Source organism: Sphaerodactylus townsendi, linkage group LG14 (assembly GCF_021028975.2).
Source record: "Sphaerodactylus townsendi isolate TG3544 linkage group LG14, MPM_Stown_v2.3, whole genome shotgun sequence".
Lineage (NCBI taxonomy): Eukaryota > Metazoa > Chordata > Lepidosauria > Squamata > Sphaerodactylidae > Sphaerodactylus > Sphaerodactylus townsendi.
The window spans coordinates 39,390,970-39,408,374 of NC_059438.1; the positions used below are offsets into that span (position 1 = coordinate 39,390,970).

The following is a 17,405-nucleotide window of genomic DNA, read 5'->3' on the forward strand; positions in this document are numbered from 1 at the left end:
CCCCCCACCCCCCCCCCCCCCCACCCCCCCCCCCCCCCACCCCCCCCCCCCCCCACCCCCCCCCCCCCCCACCCCCCCCCCCCCCCACCCCCCCCCCCCCCCACCCCCCCCCCCCCCCACCCCCCCCCCCCCCCACCCCCCCCCCCCCCCACCCCCCCCCCCCCCCACCCCCCCCCCCCCCCACCCCCCCCCCCCCCCACCCCCCCCCCCCCCCACCCCCCCCCCCCCCCACCCCCCCCCCCCCCCACCCCCCCCCCCCCCCACCCCCCCCCCCCCCCACCCCCCCCCCCCCCCACCCCCCCCCCCCCCCACCCCCCCCCCCCCCCACCCCCCCCCCCCCCCACCCCCCCCCCCCCCCACCCCCCCCCCCCCCCACCCCCCCCCCCCCCCACCCCCCCCCCCCCCCACCCCCCCCCCCCCCCACCCCCCCCCCCCCCCACCCCCCCCCCCCCCCACCCCCCCCCCCCCCCACCCCCCCCCCCCCCCACCCCCCCCCCCCCCCACCCCCCCCCCCCCCCACCCCCCCCCCCCCCCACCCCCCCCCCCCCCCACCCCCCCCCCCCCCCACCCCCCCCCCCCCCCACCCCCCCCCCCCCCCACCCCCCCCCCCCCCCACCCCCCCCCCCCCCCACCCCCCCCCCCCCCCACCCCCCCCCCCCCCCACCCCCCCCCCCCCCCACCCCCCCCCCCCCCCACCCCCCCCCCCCCCCACCCCCCCCCCCCCCCACCCCCCCCCCCCCCCACCCCCCCCCCCCCCCACCCCCCCCCCCCCCCACCCCCCCCCCCCCCCACCCCCCCCCCCCCCCACCCCCCCCCCCCCCCACCCCCCCCCCCCCCCACCCCCCCCCCCCCCCACCCCCCCCCCCCCCCACCCCCCCCCCCCCCCACCCCCCCCCCCCCCCACCCCCCCCCCCCCCCACCCCCCCCCCCCCCCACCCCCCCCCCCCCCCACCCCCCCCCCCCCCCACCCCCCCCCCCCCCCACCCCCCCCCCCCCCCACCCCCCCCCCCCCCCACCCCCCCCCCCCCCCACCCCCCCCCCCCCCCACCCCCCCCCCCCCCCACCCCCCCCCCCCCCCACCCCCCCCCCCCCCCACCCCCCCCCCCCCCCACCCCCCCCCCCCCCCACCCCCCCCCCCCCCCACCCCCCCCCCCCCCCACCCCCCCCCCCCCCCACCCCCCCCCCCCCCCACCCCCCCCCCCCCCCACCCCCCCCCCCCCCCACCCCCCCCCCCCCCCACCCCCCCCCCCCCCCACCCCCCCCCCCCCCCACCCCCCCCCCCCCCCACCCCCCCCCCCCCCCACCCCCCCCCCCCCCCACCCCCCCCCCCCCCCACCCCCCCCCCCCCCCACCCCCCCCCCCCCCCACCCCCCCCCCCCCCCACCCCCCCCCCCCCCCACCCCCCCCCCCCCCCACCCCCCCCCCCCCCCACCCCCCCCCCCCCCCACCCCCCCCCCCCCCCACCCCCCCCCCCCCCCACCCCCCCCCCCCCCCACCCCCCCCCCCCCCCACCCCCCCCCCCCCCCACCCCCCCCCCCCCCCACCCCCCCCCCCCCCCACCCCCCCCCCCCCCCACCCCCCCCCCCCCCCACCCCCCCCCCCCCCCACCCCCCCCCCCCCCCACCCCCCCCCCCCCCCACCCCCCCCCCCCCCCACCCCCCCCCCCCCCCACCCCCCCCCCCCCCCACCCCCCCCCCCCCCCACCCCCCCCCCCCCCCACCCCCCCCCCCCCCCACCCCCCCCCCCCCCCACCCCCCCCCCCCCCCACCCCCCCCCCCCCCCACCCCCCCCCCCCCCCACCCCCCCCCCCCCCCACCCCCCCCCCCCCCCACCCCCCCCCCCCCCCACCCCCCCCCCCCCCCACCCCCCCCCCCCCCCACCCCCCCCCCCCCCCACCCCCCCCCCCCCCCACCCCCCCCCCCCCCCACCCCCCCCCCCCCCCACCCCCCCCCCCCCCCACCCCCCCCCCCCCCCACCCCCCCCCCCCCCCACCCCCCCCCCCCCCCACCCCCCCCCCCCCCCACCCCCCCCCCCCCCCACCCCCCCCCCCCCCCACCCCCCCCCCCCCCCACCCCCCCCCCCCCCCACCCCCCCCCCCCCCCACCCCCCCCCCCCCCCACCCCCCCCCCCCCCCACCCCCCCCCCCCCCCACCCCCCCCCCCCCCCACCCCCCCCCCCCCCCACCCCCCCCCCCCCCCACCCCCCCCCCCCCCCACCCCCCCCCCCCCCCACCCCCCCCCCCCCCCACCCCCCCCCCCCCCCACCCCCCCCCCCCCCCACCCCCCCCCCCCCCCACCCCCCCCCCCCCCCACCCCCCCCCCCCCCCACCCCCCCCCCCCCCCACCCCCCCCCCCCCCCACCCCCCCCCCCCCCCACCCCCCCCCCCCCCCACCCCCCCCCCCCCCCACCCCCCCCCCCCCCCACCCCCCCCCCCCCCCACCCCCCCCCCCCCCCACCCCCCCCCCCCCCCACCCCCCCCCCCCCCCACCCCCCCCCCCCCCCACCCCCCCCCCCCCCCACCCCCCCCCCCCCCCACCCCCCCCCCCCCCCACCCCCCCCCCCCCCCACCCCCCCCCCCCCCCACCCCCCCCCCCCCCCACCCCCCCCCCCCCCCACCCCCCCCCCCCCCCACCCCCCCCCCCCCCCACCCCCCCCCCCCCCCACCCCCCCCCCCCCCCACCCCCCCCCCCCCCCACCCCCCCCCCCCCCCACCCCCCCCCCCCCCCACCCCCCCCCCCCCCCACCCCCCCCCCCCCCCACCCCCCCCCCCCCCCACCCCCCCCCCCCCCCACCCCCCCCCCCCCCCACCCCCCCCCCCCCCCACCCCCCCCCCCCCCCACCCCCCCCCCCCCCCACCCCCCCCCCCCCCCACCCCCCCCCCCCCCCACCCCCCCCCCCCCCCACCCCCCCCCCCCCCCACCCCCCCCCCCCCCCACCCCCCCCCCCCCCCACCCCCCCCCCCCCCCACCCCCCCCCCCCCCCACCCCCCCCCCCCCCCACCCCCCCCCCCCCCCACCCCCCCCCCCCCCCACCCCCCCCCCCCCCCACCCCCCCCCCCCCCCACCCCCCCCCCCCCCCACCCCCCCCCCCCCCCACCCCCCCCCCCCCCCACCCCCCCCCCCCCCCACCCCCCCCCCCCCCCACCCCCCCCCCCCCCCACCCCCCCCCCCCCCCACCCCCCCCCCCCCCCACCCCCCCCCCCCCCCACCCCCCCCCCCCCCCACCCCCCCCCCCCCCCACCCCCCCCCCCCCCCACCCCCCCCCCCCCCCACCCCCCCCCCCCCCCACCCCCCCCCCCCCCCACCCCCCCCCCCCCCCACCCCCCCCCCCCCCCACCCCCCCCCCCCCCCACCCCCCCCCCCCCCCACCCCCCCCCCCCCCCACCCCCCCCCCCCCCCACCCCCCCCCCCCCCCACCCCCCCCCCCCCCCACCCCCCCCCCCCCCCACCCCCCCCCCCCCCCACCCCCCCCCCCCCCCACCCCCCCCCCCCCCCACCCCCCCCCCCCCCCACCCCCCCCCCCCCCCACCCCCCCCCCCCCCCACCCCCCCCCCCCCCCACCCCCCCCCCCCCCCACCCCCCCCCCCCCCCACCCCCCCCCCCCCCCACCCCCCCCCCCCCCCACCCCCCCCCCCCCCCACCCCCCCCCCCCCCCACCCCCCCCCCCCCCCACCCCCCCCCCCCCCCACCCCCCCCCCCCCCCACCCCCCCCCCCCCCCACCCCCCCCCCCCCCCACCCCCCCCCCCCCCCACCCCCCCCCCCCCCCACCCCCCCCCCCCCCCACCCCCCCCCCCCCCCACCCCCCCCCCCCCCCACCCCCCCCCCCCCCCACCCCCCCCCCCCCCCACCCCCCCCCCCCCCCACCCCCCCCCCCCCCCACCCCCCCCCCCCCCCACCCCCCCCCCCCCCCACCCCCCCCCCCCCCCACCCCCCCCCCCCCCCACCCCCCCCCCCCCCCACCCCCCCCCCCCCCCACCCCCCCCCCCCCCCACCCCCCCCCCCCCCCACCCCCCCCCCCCCCCACCCCCCCCCCCCCCCACCCCCCCCCCCCCCCACCCCCCCCCCCCCCCACCCCCCCCCCCCCCCACCCCCCCCCCCCCCCACCCCCCCCCCCCCCCACCCCCCCCCCCCCCCACCCCCCCCCCCCCCCACCCCCCCCCCCCCCCACCCCCCCCCCCCCCCACCCCCCCCCCCCCCCACCCCCCCCCCCCCCCACCCCCCCCCCCCCCCACCCCCCCCCCCCCCCACCCCCCCCCCCCCCCACCCCCCCCCCCCCCCACCCCCCCCCCCCCCCACCCCCCCCCCCCCCCACCCCCCCCCCCCCCCACCCCCCCCCCCCCCCACCCCCCCCCCCCCCCACCCCCCCCCCCCCCCACCCCCCCCCCCCCCCACCCCCCCCCCCCCCCACCCCCCCCCCCCCCCACCCCCCCCCCCCCCCACCCCCCCCCCCCCCCACCCCCCCCCCCCCCCACCCCCCCCCCCCCCCACCCCCCCCCCCCCCCACCCCCCCCCCCCCCCACCCCCCCCCCCCCCCACCCCCCCCCCCCCCCACCCCCCCCCCCCCCCACCCCCCCCCCCCCCCACCCCCCCCCCCCCCCACCCCCCCCCCCCCCCACCCCCCCCCCCCCCCACCCCCCCCCCCCCCCACCCCCCCCCCCCCCCACCCCCCCCCCCCCCCACCCCCCCCCCCCCCCACCCCCCCCCCCCCCCACCCCCCCCCCCCCCCACCCCCCCCCCCCCCCACCCCCCCCCCCCCCCACCCCCCCCCCCCCCCACCCCCCCCCCCCCCCACCCCCCCCCCCCCCCACCCCCCCCCCCCCCCACCCCCCCCCCCCCCCACCCCCCCCCCCCCCCACCCCCCCCCCCCCCCACCCCCCCCCCCCCCCACCCCCCCCCCCCCCCACCCCCCCCCCCCCCCACCCCCCCCCCCCCCCACCCCCCCCCCCCCCCACCCCCCCCCCCCCCCACCCCCCCCCCCCCCCACCCCCCCCCCCCCCCACCCCCCCCCCCCCCCACCCCCCCCCCCCCCCACCCCCCCCCCCCCCCACCCCCCCCCCCCCCCACCCCCCCCCCCCCCCACCCCCCCCCCCCCCCACCCCCCCCCCCCCCCACCCCCCCCCCCCCCCACCCCCCCCCCCCCCCACCCCCCCCCCCCCCCACCCCCCCCCCCCCCCACCCCCCCCCCCCCCCACCCCCCCCCCCCCCCACCCCCCCCCCCCCCCACCCCCCCCCCCCCCCACCCCCCCCCCCCCCCACCCCCCCCCCCCCCCACCCCCCCCCCCCCCCACCCCCCCCCCCCCCCACCCCCCCCCCCCCCCACCCCCCCCCCCCCCCACCCCCCCCCCCCCCCACCCCCCCCCCCCCCCACCCCCCCCCCCCCCCACCCCCCCCCCCCCCCACCCCCCCCCCCCCCCACCCCCCCCCCCCCCCACCCCCCCCCCCCCCCACCCCCCCCCCCCCCCACCCCCCCCCCCCCCCACCCCCCCCCCCCCCCACCCCCCCCCCCCCCCACCCCCCCCCCCCCCCACCCCCCCCCCCCCCCACCCCCCCCCCCCCCCACCCCCCCCCCCCCCCACCCCCCCCCCCCCCCACCCCCCCCCCCCCCCACCCCCCCCCCCCCCCACCCCCCCCCCCCCCCACCCCCCCCCCCCCCCACCCCCCCCCCCCCCCACCCCCCCCCCCCCCCACCCCCCCCCCCCCCCACCCCCCCCCCCCCCCACCCCCCCCCCCCCCCACCCCCCCCCCCCCCCACCCCCCCCCCCCCCCACCCCCCCCCCCCCCCACCCCCCCCCCCCCCCACCCCCCCCCCCCCCCACCCCCCCCCCCCCCCACCCCCCCCCCCCCCCACCCCCCCCCCCCCCCACCCCCCCCCCCCCCCACCCCCCCCCCCCCCCACCCCCCCCCCCCCCCACCCCCCCCCCCCCCCACCCCCCCCCCCCCCCACCCCCCCCCCCCCCCACCCCCCCCCCCCCCCACCCCCCCCCCCCCCCACCCCCCCCCCCCCCCACCCCCCCCCCCCCCCACCCCCCCCCCCCCCCACCCCCCCCCCCCCCCACCCCCCCCCCCCCCCACCCCCCCCCCCCCCCACCCCCCCCCCCCCCCACCCCCCCCCCCCCCCACCCCCCCCCCCCCCCACCCCCCCCCCCCCCCACCCCCCCCCCCCCCCACCCCCCCCCCCCCCCACCCCCCCCCCCCCCCACCCCCCCCCCCCCCCACCCCCCCCCCCCCCCACCCCCCCCCCCCCCCACCCCCCCCCCCCCCCACCCCCCCCCCCCCCCACCCCCCCCCCCCCCCACCCCCCCCCCCCCCCACCCCCCCCCCCCCCCACCCCCCCCCCCCCCCACCCCCCCCCCCCCCCACCCCCCCCCCCCCCCACCCCCCCCCCCCCCCACCCCCCCCCCCCCCCACCCCCCCCCCCCCCCACCCCCCCCCCCCCCCACCCCCCCCCCCCCCCACCCCCCCCCCCCCCCACCCCCCCCCCCCCCCACCCCCCCCCCCCCCCACCCCCCCCCCCCCCCACCCCCCCCCCCCCCCACCCCCCCCCCCCCCCACCCCCCCCCCCCCCCACCCCCCCCCCCCCCCACCCCCCCCCCCCCCCACCCCCCCCCCCCCCCACCCCCCCCCCCCCCCACCCCCCCCCCCCCCCACCCCCCCCCCCCCCCACCCCCCCCCCCCCCCACCCCCCCCCCCCCCCACCCCCCCCCCCCCCCACCCCCCCCCCCCCCCACCCCCCCCCCCCCCCACCCCCCCCCCCCCCCACCCCCCCCCCCCCCCACCCCCCCCCCCCCCCACCCCCCCCCCCCCCCACCCCCCCCCCCCCCCACCCCCCCCCCCCCCCACCCCCCCCCCCCCCCACCCCCCCCCCCCCCCACCCCCCCCCCCCCCCACCCCCCCCCCCCCCCACCCCCCCCCCCCCCCACCCCCCCCCCCCCCCACCCCCCCCCCCCCCCACCCCCCCCCCCCCCCACCCCCCCCCCCCCCCACCCCCCCCCCCCCCCACCCCCCCCCCCCCCCACCCCCCCCCCCCCCCACCCCCCCCCCCCCCCACCCCCCCCCCCCCCCACCCCCCCCCCCCCCCACCCCCCCCCCCCCCCACCCCCCCCCCCCCCCACCCCCCCCCCCCCCCACCCCCCCCCCCCCCCACCCCCCCCCCCCCCCACCCCCCCCCCCCCCCACCCCCCCCCCCCCCCACCCCCCCCCCCCCCCACCCCCCCCCCCCCCCACCCCCCCCCCCCCCCACCCCCCCCCCCCCCCACCCCCCCCCCCCCCCACCCCCCCCCCCCCCCACCCCCCCCCCCCCCCACCCCCCCCCCCCCCCACCCCCCCCCCCCCCCACCCCCCCCCCCCCCCACCCCCCCCCCCCCCCACCCCCCCCCCCCCCCACCCCCCCCCCCCCCCACCCCCCCCCCCCCCCACCCCCCCCCCCCCCCACCCCCCCCCCCCCCCACCCCCCCCCCCCCCCACCCCCCCCCCCCCCCACCCCCCCCCCCCCCCACCCCCCCCCCCCCCCACCCCCCCCCCCCCCCACCCCCCCCCCCCCCCACCCCCCCCCCCCCCCACCCCCCCCCCCCCCCACCCCCCCCCCCCCCCACCCCCCCCCCCCCCCACCCCCCCCCCCCCCCACCCCCCCCCCCCCCCACCCCCCCCCCCCCCCACCCCCCCCCCCCCCCACCCCCCCCCCCCCCCACCCCCCCCCCCCCCCACCCCCCCCCCCCCCCACCCCCCCCCCCCCCCACCCCCCCCCCCCCCCACCCCCCCCCCCCCCCACCCCCCCCCCCCCCCACCCCCCCCCCCCCCCACCCCCCCCCCCCCCCACCCCCCCCCCCCCCCACCCCCCCCCCCCCCCACCCCCCCCCCCCCCCACCCCCCCCCCCCCCCACCCCCCCCCCCCCCCACCCCCCCCCCCCCCCACCCCCCCCCCCCCCCACCCCCCCCCCCCCCCACCCCCCCCCCCCCCCACCCCCCCCCCCCCCCACCCCCCCCCCCCCCCACCCCCCCCCCCCCCCACCCCCCCCCCCCCCCACCCCCCCCCCCCCCCACCCCCCCCCCCCCCCACCCCCCCCCCCCCCCACCCCCCCCCCCCCCCACCCCCCCCCCCCCCCACCCCCCCCCCCCCCCACCCCCCCCCCCCCCCACCCCCCCCCCCCCCCACCCCCCCCCCCCCCCACCCCCCCCCCCCCCCACCCCCCCCCCCCCCCACCCCCCCCCCCCCCCACCCCCCCCCCCCCCCACCCCCCCCCCCCCCCACCCCCCCCCCCCCCCACCCCCCCCCCCCCCCACCCCCCCCCCCCCCCACCCCCCCCCCCCCCCACCCCCCCCCCCCCCCACCCCCCCCCCCCCCCACCCCCCCCCCCCCCCACCCCCCCCCCCCCCCACCCCCCCCCCCCCCCACCCCCCCCCCCCCCCACCCCCCCCCCCCCCCACCCCCCCCCCCCCCCACCCCCCCCCCCCCCCACCCCCCCCCCCCCCCACCCCCCCCCCCCCCCACCCCCCCCCCCCCCCACCCCCCCCCCCCCCCACCCCCCCCCCCCCCCACCCCCCCCCCCCCCCACCCCCCCCCCCCCCCACCCCCCCCCCCCCCCACCCCCCCCCCCCCCCACCCCCCCCCCCCCCCACCCCCCCCCCCCCCCACCCCCCCCCCCCCCCACCCCCCCCCCCCCCCACCCCCCCCCCCCCCCACCCCCCCCCCCCCCCACCCCCCCCCCCCCCCACCCCCCCCCCCCCCCACCCCCCCCCCCCCCCACCCCCCCCCCCCCCCACCCCCCCCCCCCCCCACCCCCCCCCCCCCCCACCCCCCCCCCCCCCCACCCCCCCCCCCCCCCACCCCCCCCCCCCCCCACCCCCCCCCCCCCCCACCCCCCCCCCCCCCCACCCCCCCCCCCCCCCACCCCCCCCCCCCCCCACCCCCCCCCCCCCCCACCCCCCCCCCCCCCCACCCCCCCCCCCCCCCACCCCCCCCCCCCCCCACCCCCCCCCCCCCCCACCCCCCCCCCCCCCCACCCCCCCCCCCCCCCACCCCCCCCCCCCCCCACCCCCCCCCCCCCCCACCCCCCCCCCCCCCCACCCCCCCCCCCCCCCACCCCCCCCCCCCCCCACCCCCCCCCCCCCCCACCCCCCCCCCCCCCCACCCCCCCCCCCCCCCACCCCCCCCCCCCCCCACCCCCCCCCCCCCCCACCCCCCCCCCCCCCCACCCCCCCCCCCCCCCACCCCCCCCCCCCCCCACCCCCCCCCCCCCCCACCCCCCCCCCCCCCCACCCCCCCCCCCCCCCACCCCCCCCCCCCCCCACCCCCCCCCCCCCCCACCCCCCCCCCCCCCCACCCCCCCCCCCCCCCACCCCCCCCCCCCCCCACCCCCCCCCCCCCCCACCCCCCCCCCCCCCCACCCCCCCCCCCCCCCACCCCCCCCCCCCCCCACCCCCCCCCCCCCCCACCAGGGGGTGGCTGCTGACCTTGTGGCAGGCCCTGCCCCATGGGCCAGCTCCATGTCCTTGCTGGCGTTGGTGGGAGACACCACAAGAATGGGGGGGTGGTGGTGGTAGTGTTGCCGCAGAACCCCTGGGACATGCTCACGGCACCCCAGGGTACCAGGGAACCCTGGTTGAGAATGGCTGATTTAGGGGAATCCTGCATTACGTAAAGCACAGTGGTTCTCAAACTTCTCACAGGCCACGAAATACAGCTTCTGGCTCAGTATTGTATAAACATTAAACACAAAAAAGTGGAATATACCCTAGCTGAATGTTAACAGTTATGAGATTCCTACATTTTGCATTGAGAAGGGGTAAGGCAGCCTGAAGTTACTTTGGATGTAAGTAACTTAGGCAGTTTAGACATGAATATAATGAACATCCAGGATACTTTGTGAATGCCAACAGGACAAAGGCGGTAATTTTATGTTCACTTACCCAGAAGTAAAAACTGTGGAACATGCTGAAGTCATGAAAATATGCACAAGATCAGAGTCTGGGTTTTTGCTTCCAATACAGGGAATTAGACAATGAAGAGCCTCAACAACGCTCCCATTTCCAGAAGTTTCCTCTATGTGGTCTTACTGATTGTGTGTGTCACTGGTATAAGATTATAAAAAGGGACTGTACATGTGGGTGTGTGGGTGTGTGTTTTATCTGTATTGATTTGCTTTCTCAATTGTAATAATGCACCTTTCATATGTTCTTTCCCATAGATGTATGTTCTTTCCCATAGATGTATTTAATCACCATAAGATTTGGTCTGGAGATTTCGTAGGGATTTTCATATATGTTTGTACCTAGAAAAAACATGTAGTTTGTAGCCCACTGTTTCATCAAACCAGCAATGCTTCTGTCTTTACCAACAGAGTAAGAAACAAAAGAAACACTCTGCTTTGAAAAAAACAGAATCTGGTATTTTCTCAGGTATAGAATAGGGAACAGCACGAATTCTGCTTTTGTTTGTCTCTGCAACAGAGACTGTCGCTAAGCAAGGTACCTCTAACACTGCAACTTCCTGTGCGTTTCGAAGTAGTCGGAACGTCAAAGGATGCTTGGAATCCAGCCCTGGAATAACATCACAGCCGCGAAGGGGAATAGAGACGATGTGATTCTTCAGATCTGTTCTATCTTTATGGAAAATGAGTTTATTGTCCTTCACTCTGCACCAGCGCTCACGCCAACGGTTATTTGACAGCACATTCAGATAGCCTGCGAAAGGGGGAGGGGAGAGGGGGAGAAAGCATCGTCACTTTTTACTTCCAATATTCTTTCAAGCCAACATGTTTTTAAAATTAAGTCACAGCTGACTCATGGCGACTCTGCAGCATTTTCAAGAGACGTTCAGAGGTAATTCATGTGGCAGATCATATTCTGTGATTACTGGAACCACTTTAAGTCGGATTGTCTGCAAATTAATATGTATTCCTAAATGATAAAATAATTAAAAGAGAAGAGATGTTCAGAGGTGATTTACAATTGCCTGCCTTTGCATAGTAACCCCGGTATTCCTTAAAGGTCTCCCAACCAAATACTTACCAGAGTTCACCCTGCTGAGCTTCCGAGATCTGACGAGTTCAGACCAGCCTGAATTACCCAAGTAAGGGCATCATGCCAGCTTGGTACTTAGCAAATGCCTGTACCTGAAGAATTAAGCCCAGGGCAACTCCATGAGCGGAGGTGTGTTTTCCCGAATATGTTAAAGTGGTAATACAGGTTCTATTTCTGAAATTCTTGGGAAAGGGGCACTGAGTGGGCCCAAGTGATACAGCTGTTGCCTCAGTACTTCTCTTCCACAATAGCAGGAGGGGAGTTGTTGTGGCACAAGACAGTGTGAATCTCTCCATAGTTCTCATGGGTTCCTACTTCCTCTCTTAAATCAGGCCTTTCAAGAAGATGCTATGCTTTCAAGGATCCAGTCATATTTGACAACATGACAGCATGGCTAAACAGCCTTACTCTGATTTGGTCTAGCCTGTGACAATGTCACACATAAGATAAAGGATACCTACCATATATACTCACGTATAAGTTGAGTTTTTCGGCCCTTTTTTAAGGCTGAAAAATGCCCACTCGACTTATACGCGAGTGAGGGTCCCACACCCCTTCCCACCTTGGTCAGCCCCCAGCTGCAGCTCAACCACGCCCCTTTAGCACCACCCCCTCACTCACTCACCCTTTCCTTTTGTTTCCCGCCCAAGGACCGGCGCAGCAGCTGCGTCCTTGCCACAGCCCCGCCCAGGAATGCCCGGCCACGCCCCCGTTGCGCCCCGCCCAGCCCCATTGGCGCTACGCCACTGTTTGAATCCCACCACCATGGGAACCTGTCACTAAAATTTTTGGATCCCGCCACTGCACACTTCACAAGCTTTTAAAAAAACACAAACTTTATGGTCCAGCTTTTCCCTAAAAACTAAAGTTTCTTGCACAGACCCTTGAATACACTTAGCTGCACTTTTCCTGTAAATTTATCAATACAGGGATTTCCCTTGACCACTGAAATCCTGTTTTGGCCGGTAGCAAGAGCAACCATTTCTTAGAAAGCCCATCTTCAACAAACAAAACACGAAGGAGATAACACCGCCCTCTCCTAAAAGGATACGCTTACAAAGGCAGTAACCAAAAAGAACCAAAATTAAAAGCAACTACAATAACATGCAGACGCTGCCTGTCTTTCCTGTATCACAGTAACGCCTGAAAACATGGCAGCTGAGTCTCCCCGTTTTCAGAAACAACCCCCCCCCCCCACATACACACACAACCCCTCCTTGTGCTCCCCCTGGAAACACTAGCAATTAGTCTCCAAGTGTACTTAGATAATAAAAGGTTTCTGGTATTTTCAGTGACGGGGAAGAAATCAGTCAGGCTTCATTGCTTCCTTCCTGCAGGGCCATGAAAACACTGCCATTTTAAAGTCATTTAAAAATGCCATGAGGGCCTGACTCTGATTGGGCCCACAGAATGGCCATCTTCCCCCACCCATGGCTTTTCAAGCACAGAAGCAGAACTTGGGGAGGGGGGGTTGCCTTTGGGCACTTGATAAGGCATTGAGAGAGAGAGAGCCACAACAGAAAGAGGTTTTATACTGCACCAAACAAACAACCCTGTAGCATGCAATAGAAACTTTCAAATAAATCTCATGTTCTCCAGTATTCTTATTTATTTGCATTATGGTGCTAGGCGTAATCTGGAAGAAAAACAAAAAACCCACCAGTGGTTTCTGGACCACTGGTTAAGAACCTCTGTACCATGGATGTTGAACTCATTTGTTATGACATAAATATAGCCTGGTCGGACTGGCCGTGTGTGTGTGTGTGTGTGTGTGTGTGTGTGTGTGTGAGAGAGAGAGAGAGAGAGAGAGAGAGAGAGCTCTGAGAAGCTGTGACTAGCCCAGGGTCACCCAGCTGGCGTGTGTGGGAGTGTACAGGGCAATCTGAATTCCCCAGATAAGCCTCCACAGCTCACGCGGCAGAGCGGGGAATCAAACCCGGTTCCTCCAGATTAGATACACGAGCTCTTAACTTCCTACGCCACGGCTGCGGGGGATATTACAAAGCCAAAGAAATATTTGGAGTCTAAATTCAAGAGACAAAAGCTCTCAGCAGTATAAAGTAGTGCAGGGGTCTGCAACCTGCGGCTCTCCAGATGTTCACAGACTACAATTCCCATCAGTCCCTGCCAGCATGGCCAATTGGCAGGGGCTGATGGGATTTGTAGTCCATGAATATCTGGAGAGCCGCAGGTTGCAGACCCCTGAAATAATGGGTGGGAAAGTTTCAGAATGCCACGAAATACAAATCTGGCTCACTTTTATCTAACTTACCTTTATTAGTTTACTTGCAGAGCCCTTCGGGGATGGGGCGGTATATTAAATCAATCAATCAATCAATCAATCAAATAATAGTAATAGTAATAGTAAGAAGAAGAAGAAGAAGAAGAAGAAGAAGAAGAAGAAGAGGAGGAGGAGGAGGAGGAGGGGGAGGAGGAGGAGGAGGAACATGAGAGGCCACTCACCACAGGTGGGAATGTCTTCATCAGCTGATGATGTCTGTTCGTCCGTGGAGAGCTTCTTCTTCCCTAAACCAATCATCTTGGTGATCTTTTTCCCCGTTACTTTAGTCACGGGGCCCTTGGAGTCCGTCTTCGTGCTCTTTTTTCTCTTTACTATGAAGGGAAACACAAGTCTTGTTGGTGTAGCCTGCTGGAAGGATGGCCAACTTATGGTGACCCCAACAAAGGGTTTTTTAGGCTATTGAGAAGCAGAGATGGTCTGCCACTGCCTTCCTCTACACAAGTGGTTTGCCACTCCCCTCCTCTGCAGAGCCTTTCGTGGGGACCGTCTTTCCAGGCACTGACCCTGCTTTGCACCCGATCTGATCAAGTCTGCCTATACCATGCCCCCTTCCCAGCCATACAAGTTTTACACCATTTCAGTGGGTTTCTAATTTAAATTTTTATTCAGTTTAACTTAAAATAAAAAACAACATACAATATAAGAGAACTAGTGTGTAGCGTCTCGCATTTTAACATAGTGACATACAAATGAATATACATACAAGACAAACTAATGATAACATCACATATACTACACTCGCCCTAACATAACATAAATTCAATTGTGACTTCCTTGATTGCCTCAAGAGGTTTAATTTTTCTCCTTTATGAACTCTGTCATTTCACATATTTCAATATTGAAACTATTTGCAATGGTCCTCCGAAGGTGGTAAAATATTAACTTAGGGGTACATTGTGTAATCTACAAATACATTCATCTCTTAAAACCTTGTTAGATTCATTTAAAAATATAAAAATAAAAATGTATAAATTAAACTAATATAAGCATATAAGCAACTATTTGTTGACTTTGCTGTTAGTTTCCTTCTCAAGTTTATCACAACTCGCATAAGAACAAAAGCTTCTATGTCATAAAAGAAACAAGATACAGCATTTGCTTTTATGCCTTGTGACCAGTACTTGGGAAAAAAGTTTTACACCATTTGAAAAGACCTGGTTATGCAGGAAAATTAGCTGCACCAAAAAAAAAGGTTTTTCTCAATATAAGCAAGTGAGAAAGACACAGAAATGAAGCCCAGATGTAGTTTTAATTAATTAACAAAAGGCTCCGTCAAAAGGCTAAAAACACAATAAGTAAAAACAGTAAAACAATGGAAAACCCTACCCCTGCAGGCAACAAAACCATCCTCAGTGCGCGTCATTCCTGGCGCTCCTCAAAACGGCGCCTTTTGATGACCCCATGGGGTCGTGGGGAAGCCCGGGAGCGCGCTAGAAATGACGCGTGCTGAGAGTAGCGCGCAGCAAAGGCTGGTCGAGGTAAGTGGGGAAACGGCCAATAATGACATGGTGCTAGCACAGAGAACTACCTTTACCTCTTCCTGCATATTAGGCCTCTCTTACCCTCCCCTTTTTTGCTATACTGCCTCTGAGTTCCTTGCATCTTCTCTTCCCCTCAGGCCCCGGATAACACATTCCATGCAATCTGATTAAAAAACATTTGCATTAAATAAAGCAGGCTTTGCATTTCCCTTACAGAAGAATGTTTATAAAAATCCAGAGCTACTGCTTCTTTTTTTCTTTTTCCCAGAAATGTTGTAAACATTTGACAGGCCAGCTCAGGTCCCATTCAACACTGTCCTCCTACCTTGTTCTTTTCCATTACAGATGGTGACAGTCCCGTTTTCTACGGCCCCCTCTCCATCAGAACTCGGCCTTTCAGAGGACAATTTCTGCAACAACAAAAGGACTGCTAGCAACACGGTCACATTGGAAAATTAAGTGTCACAAATTAAATGATATGCCAGATTCTTGTGTGTCCGCAGAACAAATGTGAGGCTGCTGAGAATTAAGTGGAAATATGGGAGTGAAGGTGAACGATCCTCATCTTTCATTGTGACACTCATTAAAAACTGTTCGGCGATCAAATAGGCCCGTTCAAAAAAATTCCACTCAAGACAAAAAACATTTACCTTTAAAATTTCCTGTTACCTCAGTGCTTTGGCATTTTAGATGTAACTAGTGGGGCCCGGCCACGCGTTGCTGTGGCTTATTGTGGTGAAATGGGAAAGGAACAGTAGCAGCAAATCAATTGCAGAGGCCAGCAGTACATGCTCATGCAAACACGCAGCCTGAAACTGTGCGATGTCATTGATGTGTGTGCCCACATTCCTTGGGGGGGGGGGGGAATTGAAAGATACCCCTCACACACATCTAGGCTGGCTGGTCATGATCCTTTACCTGGGAGTAAGTTTGGTTGGTGGCAATATGAAGGTGTAAGCTTCTGAGAAACCCTCTGAGGGCCTTGACGCAGCCATTCAAAGTATGTCACGCAGTTGCTGTACCGGGGAAAGCTTACTCCTGAGTAATGCGTGCCTGGATTTTCTTAACTTTGTAACCGTGCGAATTCAGGGGAATCTAAGGGGTGCCTGGCCCCTCGCTTCCCATCCCTTGCATGTAAGCCCCTCACTCTCTTCCCTCCCTCACTTCTCTTCCCTTGCATGCCACCCCTACCCCTCCCTTCCCTTCCCTTCGGCATCTCCGGCTAGGGTGGGTGGGTCATATCAAGATGCTGGGGCCCCTGCCTCCCCTCCCTTGCATGCCACCCCTCATTCTCTCCCCTCTCTCACTTCTCTTCCCTTGCATGCCTCCCCCTCTGTCCCTTTCCTCTCCCTCCCTCTCTTCCCTTGCATGCCACGCCTCCCTCTCCCTCCCTTCCCTCTCCCTCGTGTGTATGTGTGTGTATGTGTTTCACTTCCACTCAAGTGACTGCCTATGTACTGTTTTCACTGTTCATATCTGGCCATCTGAGTGAACATTCTAAGCAGCACAAACATTCTAAGGGTGACAGTTACACACAGGCAGCTGCATGTCCTTCACCAGGGAGCGCCAGGAAAAAAGCGTTTTACCTGGGCCAGGTGTGAAATTTCAGGTATGTGAACATCTACAAACACTCTCACCTGGCTGACTATAGTAGCTGGGAATTCTCAGAGGAATTGGCCCAGCAGTTTCTGAGTTATACTACCACTAACAAATACACGGTTAGCTTTTTATATATATAGATTCACAGTCCGGTCATTTAATACTCAAGTAGCACGTTCAGAATTGGCAGTATACTTTCCGCACAATTGTTTCTGAGTTTTCTGCATACTGTCAAATGAAGGATACTACTTAAGTCTTGTGGAAATCCTGTCAATTCAGTGTTATCTCTCTCCATTAATGGTGCTCAGCTATGTGTGCTGCTGCTTCTTCTAGTCCCCGTTCTCCAAAGACCGTTCTCATATTTCTGCTGGGTGTCTCATGGTTCTCAAATATCATATCCAAAGCAAATTCCTTGTCCTTATCTTTCTAACTTTCCAACTTTCTTTGTTTCTCATAATACCCCTGCAGGTGGTGACCTTCACTTCTCCACTTCCGCCTCTCTTTGACCCATGTTCTCTTTGTTCTCACACCTATGCCTGGAATGTTCACCCTGTATTTTCTGTCTCTCTCGCTTCCTTCAAATTCCTTCCCCCAAACCCTCCTTTTCCTCACACTCCTTGGTCCACACCCTTGGAAAAAAACGTCAAAGGACATTCATTCTCATTCATCCTTTTGTTTACCTGACCTCTCAAACCCCATAAGTGTAGAGGACCATTTCAATTTGCTCATAACATCCAAAGATTGAGAGCGTTAGAGAAAAAAAAATAACAATGAAATCCATTTCTCCACACACAAATCTAAAAGTGATCTCAACTTCCTCTAGAACTCAGTTGGGTCTCTCTTTTTTTCAGTCTGGAAATGTATGTCTGCTTTCCCATCTTTTTTTCTTATCTTTTCCCCCAGCCCTTGATCTCTCCAGGCACCGAAATGTTAGCCCTCTTTCACTGTGCTGATATTCCTGAAAATATTTGACCAATGAAGCTGGAATCCTGCCATTCTTGTAA

The 17,405-nt window shown here is 71.2% G+C and overlaps 1 protein-coding gene across 1 annotated transcript in view; it reads right to left on the minus strand.

Annotated features, from left to right (window-relative positions):
- Positions 1-17,405, minus strand: part of AFAP1 (actin filament associated protein 1) — a 78,805-nt gene that overhangs the window by 10,478 nt on the left and 50,922 nt on the right. Inside the window, exons 8-10 of the mRNA XM_048515362.1 lie at positions 15,128-15,212; positions 13,483-13,632; positions 10,469-10,680 (exon numbers count right to left, since the gene is read on the minus strand). Of these exons, the coding sequence (XP_048371319.1) occupies positions 10,469-10,680; positions 13,483-13,632; positions 15,128-15,212 (447 nt within the window). The remainder of the gene's footprint in view (positions 1-10,468; positions 10,681-13,482; positions 13,633-15,127; positions 15,213-17,405) is intronic.